We start from the raw sequence: 15170 nt of genomic DNA, 5'->3' as shown, positions 1-15170 counted from the left end.
ATTAGAGAGGTTTGGGAATGAGATTCATATGTGGCTTCTGACATCTATGTATGAGTTTAGTCTGTAAGGAAAAGAAATAAGAGGGTTTAGTAGACCAACTAGCTACCATCTTACCCAAAACTGGTGTGAAAATCTATAAGGTTAAAAATGAAGCACAAAATCTGACAGCACATCTAAAGTGATTTTTTTTCCTGGTTTCTAATTCATCATGCTCAACTTTTTCCTTCAGATGCTTAAGGATTCTTTTATATTTGCTTCTGACAAAAGTTTAGGGATCTTTCTTTATATGTATAGCCTGCCTATTCTATGTTTCTGCATCTATAAAATGAGGATGATAACTGCCCCATGATGTCATGAGTTAATAAGGCAGAAACAGCAGTGAAATGTAGTAAACATTAAATACAATTCACAATTAGGTTATTTATATTAGATGCCAAATACAAATAGTAACATTCGCTGGTAGCTAGACTCAGAATTTGTATAAAATCATTGTTTGGGTCACTATTCCTAGGGCCACTGTGCACATCCTAACATCCTTAAAATTCATATTCTTTACATATGCATATACTCTTATTTATAATAACAGAGTTGAGTACTTTTTTGGGTCAATTAGGCAGGAGAAATTCTACATTGGTGGGATCCAGAGGTAGGTAATTTAAAACAAAAGAAATGGAAATATCTACTGAGGTATATATTTATATTAAAACATCAGAAGTTGGATTATTGTGCACTATATATAAATTTGATTGTATGCCAAGTTCTTTATTTATTTATGACAGTTTTAGCATCTCTATTTTTAAATAAAATTCTTCTAAAATTGAGCATGACTAAAAAAAGTCACAACGTGTTCATTATAAATCACAGCATGGAAAATTGCTAAATTTCTTACAGACATATTGATTCTAAATTTGATGCAATCTACAGTTAAGTGTGTCATATGTTTTTTAATAAGCATTTTTATAGTTTGTAGCTAATATTTAATAATAAAAATATGCCAAAATCAAATACACACAATCGATCCCCTACTTAATGATGGTAAAACTTGTGATTTTTTAAAATTTTATGATGTTGCAAACTTGTGATTTTTTTATTTTATGATGTTGCAAAGGCCATATGCAAAAAGTAGAAATTGTACTTCAAGTACAACTATTCTGTGTTTCACTTTCAGTACAACATTCAATAAATTCCATTAAACATTCCACAATTTGTTTTAAAATAGGCTTTGTGTTAAAGGATTTTGTCCAAATGTAGGTATGTAAGTAATACTTAATGTAAGTACTCCGAACATGTTTAAGGTAGGTGAGGCTAAGCTATGATGTTAGGATGTGAGGTGTATTAAGTGCATTTCTGACTTATGATCATATTTTCAATTTATGATGGTTTTATAAACATGCAATCCTGTCATAAGTCAAAGAGCATTTGCATATATTGAGTGTACTAAGGCCATGTATTATAAATGCTTATCCTATTAATACTGTGACCAGTGACACTGTCTTTCTAGTAAATGGATAAATATGAGTATAGATATGTATAGATAGTATAGTTTAGTACATAAATATAGGTATGAATATGATTAAATAGATAAATATGAATATTGCTTACTATTCACAAAGTGCCTACTATGGTTTGAGTGTACCCCCTTCCAAAATTCATGTTGAAACTTGATCCCCAATAAAACAGAATTAAAAGGTGTGGCTTTTCAGAGGTGATTAAGTCGTCATCACTGCACTAAACACTCACAAAAGAGATTAGCAATCTTATAAAAGAGCTCCAGGCTGAAAGGACCACTCTCTTGCCCTTTGGTTTCTCCCACCATGTGAGGACACAGTGTTCCTCCCCTCCTGAGAATATAACAGGGTGCCGTCTTAGAAGCAGACGGTTGCTTTCACCAGACACCAATCCTGCTAATACCTTGATCTGGGCTTCTTGGCAACCAGAAGTGTGAGTTAAATTTCTGTTTCTTATTAATTATCTAGTCTCAGGTATTCTGTTATAGCAGCACAAACATACTAAGATATTGCCTAAGATAATATGAATTTAGATATAAATGAGGGTTATATATTTTTATATATTTATCTCCCTCTTATTTTATATTATTTATACTTACATAAAACCATATATAAATATAAGTATTCAACTAGATGCAAATTTTAAAGACTGAGGTGAAGCCAAAGTATTTTTTATATGGCATTTATTTTAAATTGTTGGGGGGAGGAGCCATAAACAAATTCCAAAAATTATTCATAAAATTGAATATGGGAAAATCTATAGCATTGATAATTACTACCAGTCTACTCCATCTCAGTTCATCCCAAATACAACATATAGCTTAGTTTGTTGTATTTTACCCTGAATGCAAAGTAGTAGCCAGAAAACATATTTTATACATTTTAAAAATAGATCCACCCATCCTTCTATGATGAGAGTGTACTATAGTTATAGTAATAAACTTCCTTAGCCAGAACTTTGCTGTAGTATATTATGAATGTTTGAATAAGATTTCTTATTTGTAGGCCTCAATTCCATCTCTTACTCTCTCTTCTTTAATAATTTCAACCAATATTTGATGATTTTTATTTTGATTTTCCATGTTAAACATAGAATATTTACAATTATCTATTAATTAATTAGCATGAAAAAAGTTATCCCAGATTTATATCCCACTATTTCCCAATCCACTCCTTTAACTTACAACATTGAATATTATGTCAAACTGCTGTTAACTTCATTCTCAGGTTAGAACCTGAGTGCCTACCCCAGTGAAATAATCCATTCCCTATTATCTTGACCATGTTGTATTTCCTTTACTTTGTGCCCTGTACTTGCTTTCTTAAGTTCAATGCCTTGTTTACCTCAATAACTGGCTTGGTATTTTTGTTTTTCAAGGTCACATTCATTGCTTGTATTAATTCTGCCATGATGCCATAGTCCAGATACAGATGTGGAGTCTTAAATCTTGGAATGCTGTCAGTTCTCAGACTCTGCAAAGTTGGACTTCATACTCTTTTTTTTTTTTTTTTTTTTTTTTTTATTGAGATGGAGTCTCGCGCTGTGTCACCCAGGCGGGAGTGCAGTGGCGCGATCTCGGCTCACTGCAAGCTCCGCCTCCCAGGTTCACGCCATTCTCCTGCCTCAGCCTCCGAGTAGCTGGGACTACAGGCACCCGCCACCACGCCCGGCTAGTTTTTTGTATTTTTAGTAGAGACGGGGTTTCACCATGTTAGCCAGGATGGTCTCGATCTCCTGACCTCGTGATCCACCCGCCTTGGCCTCCCAAAGTGCTGGGATTACAGGCTTGAGCCACCGCGCCCGGCCTTGGACTTCATACTCCTGTCAGGGCATTGGGCATCACCTCTTTTGAGTGTCTTTGACATTGACTGTCCCTTGAGGGGCCCTCCTTCTTGAACATCACAAATTTCTGTCTAGTTAGACTTCCTCATACCATTGGTGATTCGTCACATCCACATAAAACTATATAGCCATTGAAAGAGTTCAGGACATGCCACCCCAAAATATGCCACTTGTAGGTCAAAATATGCCACTTGTAGGATCATATATGTATATACACATATGATATATCACATGATATATGTATATGATCATATACATATATATGATATATGATATAGTCACATATATATGTATGTGATCCTACAAGTGGCATATTAGATTTATATAATTTTATATTTTTATATAATGTTATATGTACATATCTATCTGCTCACAGTTTGCCACCCCTAAAAGCCTAAATCACTTTTCCTTTGTCTTGTCACTTATCTAAAAATATATCTTTCTTTGTTAAGAGGCTACATAAGCCCACGTTCTAACCACCCTTTGAGCTATTCCCATCTGAGTTCTTCAGTGTGAGTGGGTGCTGCATACAACTATAAACTTCGGTTATTTTTTCATGTTAGTCTTCTGTCAGAGGTCCCAGACAATGAATAAACCTAAGACAGGTAGAGGAAAGGTTTTTTGTTTTTGTTTTTTTCTCCCCTACACTTTTAAATATAAAATAAGAGACTGAAGAAAATTGTGTATAGAAATGTATTTATCCTTTACAAGTTGGTATTGCATAATATTATATCAATGCCTTGAAGATAAATCTTGCTCTTCAGGGTGAAGGGGAAAAAAGTCTCTCTTGATTTACTCTTACTTTTCCCAAATGAAAAGTTCAAAAATTGACTGATAAAAATAACATGACCATTAAGATAATGCTTTACTGCAACTGCCATTTTTCACGTAAAAAACAATTACTTAAAATAGAAATTCCATCTCTATCAATTTTAGGTGCTTAAATGTTGCTTATTTAATCCGTAAATGAGAAAAGGCAATTAGATGAAACATTCTATGTTAATAAAACAATGTAGGTTTTTAGGTCATCTCAATTATTTGTATTTAGATTTAATTTGTAGCTTTAGCGCATCTTAAAAGATTAATAGGCACATAAAATAAAGAAATATAGTGCCATTCTGTTATTCATACTCCATGTCCTTTTACCATTCCATAAATCAAGCACATATAAATGTAAGAAATGTTGTACTTATGACTTCATTACGTACTCTGAGGTATACAAATATTTCTGCCATATTTTATTATATTATGAACCCAAAATGTTTCTTCTGTGGTAACAAAAAGAATAAGGCTAGTAGTTATAATATTTATGTTAATAAATTTTCTGAAATGTTACACATTTTTTGACAAAATACTAAGAAGTTATGTACAATTCCTGGTAAATATATGTGTGTCTCTTTCTATCAAAAATGATCACAGAAAACAATACATTTTAACAAGAATTTTCAGGAAGACAGGAAAGAAGATCCAAAAATACGAAATTAAGAAGCAATCAACATCACATTTTGAACATAACTTTTGTACTAACAAAGATTGTGATGTGATCAGAAAAACAGTTACTATATTCCGATTTTATCAATTCCCTTAGTTCTTTGATGAAATAGAGTTATTGTCTTCATTACCAAATCCTGAGTGCCTGGTATCAAATCCTGTGTGCTGCATACAATACACACAGTATTAAAATTGATTTTTTAAACAGTAGTTAATTCATTAATTCATTATATTGCTACTCTTTATTCTTTTATTTTGGTGATTTAGTGCAATATAAGATGAAGCCAACTTTTTCAAAATGCTTCACCAATTTAAAAAATGTTGAGTTGGTTTGATCCAGTACTTGCCAAAACCTTATATTTATATTCATTTCAAATGAAATAAAGAAAAACAGCTACAATTAATTAAGACAAGCAAATAGCAGCAAAGGTGGGCTTGTAGTTCTAGCAGTAAATGAAAAAACCTGTCTGTTCTGTTCATACGTTATTTCTCTATGGTTCTATTTCCATTGTTTTTTTGTTTGTTTGTTTTGTTTTGTTTTGTTTTGTTTTTTGAGACGGGGTCTTACGCTGGAGTTTAGCTGGGTGAACACTATTCACTGCAGCCTCGACTTCCCAGGTTCAAGTGATTCTCCCACCTCAGCCTCCCAAATAGTTGACTACAGGCCTACCCCACCACACCCAGCTATAAAAGTAAATCTTTATACAGTAACAAATGATTACTTGTGTCACCTTAGTGGATGAGCTGAATTCCTGCTGTAAGATGTATGTACAAGATGCTCATTTTTTATTTTAAGATACGCAAATAAAAAAGGAAATTGTAAAGTCTGGAGTCCGTGGTCTGTTGTTATAAAGAAATAACTGTTAGGAGGGCTTTAGAATTAAAATATGTAAAGACTCACCTCTCATAAACATTATCTCTTCCTTTGTAAAAATAATGGAAACTATTCTTCTAACTTACTATACTTTCACTATTTAATCAAAAGTATTTCTAATGGCCAAGTGTAGTGGCTCATACCTGTAATCCCAGCACTTTGGGAAGCCGAGGTGGGCAAATCACTTGAGGTCAGGAGTTGGAGACCAGCCTGGCGAACATGGTGAAAACCCATCTTAACCAAAAATACAAAAATTAGCCAGGTGTGGTGGTGTGCGCCTGTGATCCCTGCTACTCGGAGGCTGAGGCACAAGAATCACTGCAATCGAGGGAGGCAGAGGTTGCAGTGAGCAGAGATCGTGTCACTGCACTCCAACCTGGATGGCAGAGTGAGACTCTGTCTCAAAAAAAAAAAAAAAAAAAAAATTCTAAGCTTTTGCCATTGAGACTAGCCTAACTGCATCTTCTAAATGATTAGATATCGTGATAATAAAGTACCAGAGGGTAAATAAAATGCTCTCCAACATATATTTGGGGAAATGAAAGGAACTAGTGATTAGAACATAGATGTAACATGATTAAAATCAATTAACAAATGCATTTATTCAATCAGGCAGTCACTCCCTCATTATGAGCTCTTGTTTTACACCAGACATTAAACTAGGTATAGGGACTTCAGAGATTACAATATCCAGTTCTTGCTTCAAAAGAGCTAACAGTCTATTGAAAACGTGTTGTAAAAACAACTAAAGCACTAGAGTTAACTTTTGACATGGAGTTACACATAAAGTGCATAAATAAAGGACCACACATATAAAATATCTGGAGGACTCAATACAAAAGGTAACAGAAGACCTGAAAATTAGAGTATGAGTAGGAATATGCCAATCATTCAAAAAAAGGAAGGTGGTTTAAACAATGAAAGTATCCTCTGCTAGAACAGGTGATACATGATGAGTAATGACACATCAAAGGTGAGATGAGAGGGTGGCTTGGTGGAACAGGGAGTAAGCAAATATGAGGCTAGAGGAGTTGGAAAGAGTCAGATCATAAAAGACTTTTTAGGCTTGGCAAATGAGCTCAAATTACACCTAGTAAATGATGAGAAGCCATGAGCAAAGTTCTGAAAAAAATCATATTAGAAAGAAGGTGAATGTAAGAGAGAGATGTTAAGAGTAGGGCTTCAGTGAGGGGGCTATCACGAAAGCCAGGGGAAAGATCATAACTAAGATAAAGCTCTGGGTTGAAAAGATGAATGTAGTTAAGAAAAATATTGATACAGTAAAATTGACAGTGCTTAATGATTTTTGAGGTGAAAGGAAATGGAGATAGCAGTTGGTGTCCAGGGTTAAACTTCTAAAACAGTAATATCCCTATAAAAACCCAAATGATATAGTCAACAAATATGGTTATTATTGATTTGTGTAATACATGTATATTATCAAGGAAATATGTGGTATTATCTATCAGTACAAGAAAAAAAGTATTAATAATTATTACAGGTACATTGGTATGAATATGCATATGCATATTGGAACCACTGGGAAGTATTTCTGGGATATAGCTAGATTGTTTAAAATGTACCCCTAGGTGTTTGTATCTGATTTGATTGTCTTGACCTGAAATTGCTGTAAACTCAATAAATCAATAGTAAGTATCACTATCATCAGTCTCTGATTGACAGTGGTTCAAAAGTGAATTCTCATCCTATAGTAGATGTGCTATATAAAGGCAGACGATGTCAAGTCAGAGGACTGGGGAAGATGTTATCTGATTTTGTAGTAAAGAACGGTAGTAACGCTCATTGAAAGGTATCTGCACACCTCCAGGAGCATGAAAAGATGGGAACACAATACAGAATGCATAGTATGGAAAGAGCTTTATAATAAGGGGTTTATGTCTGGGAAGTTCAGAGCACTAACTGGATGGTATTGTGTGGGAATGGAGAAAAGTGAGATATCATGTGTTCAAAGAAACCCTCATGTGTAAAGGAAGAGTGTTGTGCTTTATTTCTTCCTCCTTAACTAGATCAGGCTTGGAAGTACCATGTGAGTTGGTTTCTTGGTTGGGTTTATACCAAGTGAAACTAAAAATTTTACTGAGTTACTAACATTAATATCTTTAATATGATGACCCCAGACTGTAGAGAAACTACAATGGCAAGAGAAGTGGTTTTGTATTCAGTAGTAATTTAACTGATAAACAGTTATCTCAAAGGCCAATTAAAATCCTAACTCAACTAGAAAAACTCTTATGAATCCAATTTACTGTTTCCTTTTATAGCTCAAACATCAAGAAAGGATGTCAAAGTCTGAGCACTATGATCTTACACAATGGCAAATGATTATGATACTGATAATAACAGGTCTTGTTCCAAGTACTAGAGACTTTGCTGATAATCCCATTTCTTTATGGAACCACAGGGAAAAAAAGAACAAGAGATACATAAACACTGAGATCTCATGAATTGACTGAAGGGAATGTTGCCAATGCCACAATGCCAGGCTATAATTCTTTTTTCTTTTTTTTCTAACTAGAATCCTCTTAATTTACTGACTATATTCATGGTGGAAACAGCCTATTAATTTCTTTTCCTAAACATTTAATGACTTGTGAAAATGCTTACAATTTTAAATGGAAAAGAAAAAGAATACTTACGTAAGACATAAATACGCCTACATTTTAATACAGAACTCAATTGGTTTTATTTTAATAATCATGTGCTATTTTACAATTAAGAACGTTATATAATGAAAATATTTTATGTATATATATTTTTTATCTTGGTATAATGTTATATGATGAAAAAATTTTTAAATATATTAAATTTTCAAAAGGGAAATTGTGAAAACAAAATAGTTTGCATCTATTTTGAAAGAAACCTTTATTTTAATGACAAACTTCGTATCTACTTTATATTTAAGAACTATACCAAAGGGAAGAGTATTGCATGGAAAATTCTTCTAAATAACTCAGAAACCATGGTTTATATACAATGCCCAGGATTTTTAATAGACACATTTTTTCATCAGTCCATTTTTATTTTAACATTTTTCCCCTTCCAAGGAATCATCTGCCAGTTAAACAGGGAAAAACAGAAGAGGAATAGACTCATGCCTAGAAAGAGAGAACCCAAATCTGTAATTCTCCTAATATCCTGTCTCTCTTTCCATATCATAGAGGTTATTTCTCTCCAAGATCTTCTGCCTTGGAAATTAATACATCATTCCTTGTACTTATCTGTCTTTCAATAGTTTACATAAGTCACCACAAATTAAGGATTCATTTCAGGATCTCTTCATTTCAGGAGATGACATGTAAAGTCACAGAGGGACTCACATAGCTATACAGAGAGTACCAAAGTAAAATTGAAAATTTTTTATGATTCTGATACATAAAGGGGCACACTAGTCCTTGAACTCATTTATCTGTGGAAGTCAATATATAAAAGTGTAAAATTGTCCTAATATCTACTGATTTACTTTTCCTAAAACCATTTAATAATGGTATTGAAAATAAATAATAAGATATTCATCCTGAAATCAAAGAAATGTAAAGAAAGCTATTATAGAAAAAGCATATAAAATTTTTCACATGATCATAACAACAATTTAAAGGATAGTATACATTATAATATTAAAAAATCACATTGTCTAAAGTTTCAAAAGTTTGATGCACCATTTTTAAACTGGTAATAAAATATAACATTTATAATTTTTTCTAGTTTGCTTTTTATTTTAAATCTGGCTCCACTTTGAAGGAAAGTATTTTCATTTTTAGTTATTTAGGTATTTTCCTCTCAATAAAAATTCTCAAATATATTATAAGTTAAAACTACTAGAACTGGTCAACTATCTCTATATGCAATAAAGCAAAATTTCCCTATATTGTTTCTTTTAAAAAAATTCATATGGATATATTTTCAAATTCTAGTAGGTGATTTTTCTCACAAACAGAAAACAAATGTATTTTTTGTTCCATCAGAAAGTTGATGCCTTTAGGCTAACCATTTCTTCTTCACAGTCTCTATGAAGGCTCTCAATTTGTATTACAAAACCTTCTAAGGATAAAAAAATCAAAGTTTCCTTTTATCCCTACAATATCAAAAACATGCTTTGAAGCCCATTGAAGTAATTAGTGGAAAAATTATAACCATAATATAAAAAGCTTTTCTACATGTAAGGATAGAGGACGTTTTTGTTTATAAATTCTCCATTTAGACTAATACTCATTAAAAGCAGATGGTAATTACCTATGAAATGTAAATATCATCCCACTGCTAAGCTATTTCCTTAATTATTGTGATACTTTGGTCTGTAGAAAAATGATTTAATAAGAAAACATCAGGTATTTATGGTTTTTAAAAATAACATGATACATACCTACCTGGTCTGATAAAGCAGCCACTAGCCACATTTGGCTACTACAGAGCAAATATGACTGAAATGTGACTACTCTGAATTAATATGCATGATGTCAAATACATACCATCTTTCAAGGACTTAGTATAAAAAAGAATATCAAATGTCTCAGTCATAATTTTTATATTGATTACTTATTTAAAAATAATATTTTTACATAGTGGCTTAAACAAACTAATAACATTGATTTTTACCTGTCTTTTGGAGGACACGGTATAAGAAAACTTAAAATTATGTATGCCTTGCTATTAGATTTTTATTGTAAGCACTGGTATAAACAATAGCATAAACAGCTAAAGTTGTTTAGCATAAACAATGAAGTTATGTAAGAATATACCCTTCTTTTATAGTTTATGCAATAGTGCATCTTCTAGAGGTTTAAACTGGGACTTGTAAATTACAAATGTGATTATTGATTAGTCTTCAGCCTTAAAGAGTGAGTAAGCTCATGGGAGAATTTTGTGTGTTCTGTGTGACATAAGTCATTTATATAACACCAGATATCAGAAATCATCATGTTGAAGAGTATTCATATATTGATAGGTGAGATCAGAAGGATAACTATCAGATTAATGTCTTCTTTTCAGTCTCTCATTTCTTCCATGTAGGGAACTAACTTTATAGAAATTCCTATGTTGTAGTACCCTGGTGATAATTGTAACGGCTTTTGAGACACTTGGATGGAAGCGTAAGTTTTTCATACAAAATTGATTTTTAAAATTGTTAATAAAATTATTTGCGTTGTAGCTCTGAGATTGTGCTTTTAATATCAAACAATTAAACTGAAGTTTGGACCCAGAAGTTAATATGTATGCAATACTATTTAGAAACACACAAACTGATCTTTAAGTGGGTATTCATACCGTCATAAATCCATCCAGCAAACCTGAATCGGGTTTCGGAGGTGCCTGCAATCGTTCCATTGACCACTTTTCAATGATGGAGGAAACTTGGGTATTTTCTGTATTTAATATTCTGAACCCTGTCATATTAACACCACTGTATCGGTACGGCTCAACGTCAAGAGCAAAGAGGTCCTGAAAGACAAATGTTATTGTGTTGTTATTATCGACAGAGTATCTTCACAGGCATGTATTATTGAAATAGTCACTTACTTTTGGTTCCCTTAGGTCACTTAACACCATCGTGTCAAGTGATGTTACACATCAGAAATCACCAAGATTCAAATAGACTGTCCTGATGCTTTGGCATTGCAGAGATATATGCTCTGGATGTAAAAATCTATGTATATATTTTATTCTAAATCTACCAGTGAAACAATGGGCTCTTATTAACTTACATCTAAGATTTGCAATAGTTTTCTGTGTTTAGGATAGCTTGCCCTTATTTTATGTATTAATATTTTACTTTAATTTTTTCTGTGCCCTGCTTCCTCACCTGGTTATTTCTGTTTTTAAAATTTTGTTTTGTCAGTGTTTCTTTGTTTGATTGCTGTTTTTAGAAAGCAAGTCACAAAATACGGCTTCTAACTAATGAAAACTATATGAAAGGTGTGGAAAAAATGTTTAGAAGGCTAGCCTTTTTGGTCACAGAAACAATGCAGTTCCTTCATTTCATGTCTCACACCTAGGAACTTCACCATAAGTTCCCAATAAACACTTTATGTCTGTTGCCCTTTCTAGTCTGTATATAGGGAATGCTCTGCTCTGCCCTTTAGTTTTCCCAGGAGATATGAGGCCAAAGCTATCATGGGAATGGATGCCATCATGAAAACATGCAGCATGTGGAGTTTTGCCCTCTTTCTAGTTGGCATAGCTAACCCTCAGAACTTACAGACAATATTGAGAATCAAGGCAAGATTAATGCCATTGGTTCTGGGAACAGCTTGCCTCAGACTCATACAGCTACACAGGCTAGATAACAGGAATACAATTCAATGGAGAGCAGCTGGCATTGGCCTGAACTGTGGTCTGTGCTATGAAAAACATAGGAATCTTTAGGTTTTTATTTTTTAATGTTTACAATCTAGCCAAGGAGATAGGATATATTCAAGAGGTGAATAAATAAAGCACGGCAATATATGCTAAGTGGTAGAAGAGTAGAAATCATAAGTGTAAAAGAAGTCAGAAGCAACACAGGTCATTTTCAATTTTTATGGTCAAGAAAAACTTCACAGAGCAGATACGATCTTAGCTGTGATGAGGCTCAGAACATGCTACCTCCAAATATTGTACTTGGCTATAGGAAATTGAGAAGACACAGAAGCAGGAAGGTCACTCTGGGACTTTATCCCACCTTTCTCCCCTGAAGTGGACCATAAAAGAATTCTCTGACCTACCTCCACAGAAAGGAGGTTATAAGACTCTCATTCTGGAAGGATCCAACTCTATACCTGTAGGTCATGAAGAATCTGAACAAATTGGCCTTGCTAAGTTTTCTGGATTTATTGCCATTAGATCACAGCCTCCCTTTGTCCAATAATTTTCCTACATAGCTGACTACTCTTTATTAAACCAAAGCAAAAAAAAAAAAAAAAAAAAAAAAGCTAGATTTTCCAATTTCTTTGAGTCTTCATTTCTGATGGCTTTTGTGTCACATAAAATTTATATTAAATAAATGTTTATGTGTTTCTCTTGTTAACCTGTCTTTTGTTTAGAGATCTCAGCCCTGAACCTCAGGATGTGTAAGGAAAAGAAATCTTTTCTACCCTACAGTTGCCATTAAAGAAAGACTGGGCTATTGATTGGCAAAAAGAGAATTCAAAGTATGAGTGGAGACACAAAAATTAGAAGACATAAAACCTATTCAGTTCAGCTCATCAGAACATCAGTTCAGCTATAAATGAGAATTCCTAAAGGAGAATAGTAGCAAAAGGAAATGGGAAAGTTTGATTAGGATCACAGTATAAAAGGCTTTCAAATGTAGGCCTATGAGTTCTATGTATCCTAAACTAGTTGTTTCGTTTATTTTCCTTATTGAGAGGTACTTTTGATTTCCCCAAAATCTTATGCTTATGCTGAGGCTGAGTTGTAACAGCACTGAAATATCATTTGCTGATGAGGGAATGCTCTCACTTCCTCTCCACCCCCAACACTAAGCTTCTTACAAGCTGCAAAAAGTTGTCTGCTAGGAAGTAAGATAGAGACATGCCAGAGCCAGCTTTGCTATTTAAAAGTAAAATACATCCTACTGCATGAATAATCTCCTTTGGAAGTAAGAGTTGTCATCACAGGAAGCTGTTGCAATCAATTAAATTTTAATAATCTGATCTGGCAGCTTCAAGACTCCTGGAAGCAAGGAGACTAACTGGAAGAATTTCAAGTTAATGGAGAAAACATTGGTTAGACTGGTTATTATGGGAATGGAGAAGATAGATGCTAGAGACAGTACAAAGGAAAAATCAGTAAAATATTGTTAGTGACACAAGAGTCAATAAAAGTGGAAATTTTTAAGATAATCAAAAGAGGGGTCAATTCAGAGGACACTGAAGTTTAAATATTTTGAAATTATCTAATGGCACAACAATTAAAATTGTTTTACAGTATACAGTAATTCATGAATATTACATAGAACATTTAGAGCTCATTCAAACAAAGATGATAACTGAGGCTCTAAATACAAACCAGTTCTGAAGAAAATAATTGAAGAGAAAATAAGATTGGATGAAGCCCAAACTTGGAGATACTCTCATATTTGGGACATGTGGAAGAAAGAATTAGTAGAGACAGCTGTTTTATAGAGAAAGAAAGGTCAGGATATTGTATTGATAAAGAAATGGAGCTAACAGTAAGTTTGATATAGGCTAAAGTCAGATTTTCACACAAAATAAGGGGAAATTGTGTGGTGGGTATGTGAAAACAAAATATAAAGGTAACATTCAATTTGCTGATGGCAAATTAAAGCATACTGACTTTTAAGGAAGTCTAACAAAACATAGGCAAAAGCAGATTAGAAAAGTTAATCTACTGAAAGGACAGCTTCAGTACATCTGATTTTCAAAAAGTGAATAGAGCTGAGATAACATAAGAATTTGTGCTTTTCTTTTCTCTGTCTTTTTTTTTTTTTTTTTTTTTTGATGGAGTCTAGCTCTGTCGCCCAGGCTAGAGTGCAGTGGCACAACTTTGGCTCACTGCAACCTCCGCCTCCCAGGTCAATCAATTCTCCTGTCTTAGCTTCCTGAGTAGCTGTGACTACAGGCATCCATCACCAAGCCTGGCTAATTTTTGTATTTTTAGTAGAGATGGGGTTTCACCATATTGGTCAGGCTGGTCTCGAACTCCTGACTTCAGGGGAATCTCCTGCCTCGGCCTACCAAAGTGCTGGGATTATAGGTGTGAGCCACTGCGCCCGGCTGAATTTGTGCTTTTCTAAAGCACTGATTTCTCAGGAAACTAATTTCAAGATCCATTATGTTCTGAAAGTTCTCTAAAGCAACATAAAAATAAGACATGCAATATTTTGAATTGATATCTGAAATGATATTATTTCAAAATCATCAACTTCTATTAAGAGCTATCCTCTCTGATAATTTTGGTGGGGTCTTATCAAATTAAAATATAACTACAAAGCACTAAGTCATAATACTTCTTACTTAAAAACCTATTTTTCATCTGAAAAAGTCGTAATAATAAAATTCAGAACATTTTGTTTTAATAAAGTACTTACCAGAGTGGTAAAGATGTAATGATAGTATTCTGTCATCATTCCCATAGCTAATGCCTAAGAAATTAAAAATATATATATTATTGAAGGTATATATTATAGGAAAGACAATATCTCAATAATTCAAGTGAGAACAAAATATGGATGTGATAAAGAATCAACCCACAATATTCATGTTACATACAATTAGGTTAAACTAAATCTTTTCCCAGTAGTTAAAGATTAGTGGTTACTGAAGGAATTTCTGAAGCAATCCTCTAGACAGAAAAGCTATTAGTTGAATGTTTGCAATTGTAAAGCTATGGCTTAACACATTAAAGGAGGCATTAAATTTGACACAAAACCTGAAATTAGCACATCTTAATTTGTTACATTCGTAATGTCTTCACTACAAATACCCTAATGAGGAAC

The 15170-nt window shown here is 33.3% G+C and overlaps 1 protein-coding gene across 8 annotated transcripts in view; it reads right to left on the bottom strand.

Moving 5' to 3' along the window:
• GRIK2 (glutamate ionotropic receptor kainate type subunit 2) overlaps nt 1–15170 on the bottom strand; it is a 704801-nt gene that overhangs the window by 395367 nt on the left and 294264 nt on the right. For all 8 annotated transcript variants that reach the window (XR_007724833.1, XR_007724834.1, XM_050786670.1 and 5 more), the window contains 2 exons: nt 14763–14816; nt 11000–11173 (listed from right to left, as the gene is read on the bottom strand). Coding sequence is in view for 6 of the 8 variants with exons in the window: in XM_050786670.1 (XP_050642627.1) it covers nt 11000–11173; nt 14763–14816 (228 nt within the window). In the remaining 2 variants the exon portion in view is untranslated. The remainder of the gene's footprint in view (nt 1–10999; nt 11174–14762; nt 14817–15170) is intronic.

The sequence above is a fragment of the Macaca thibetana genome, chromosome 4 (assembly GCF_024542745.1).
Source record: "Macaca thibetana thibetana isolate TM-01 chromosome 4, ASM2454274v1, whole genome shotgun sequence".
In the NCBI taxonomy this organism is placed as follows: Eukaryota; Metazoa; Chordata; class Mammalia; order Primates; family Cercopithecidae; genus Macaca; species Macaca thibetana.
The sequence above is the reverse complement of the archived record's forward strand: the minus strand, read 5'-3'. Positions and strand labels throughout refer to the sequence as shown.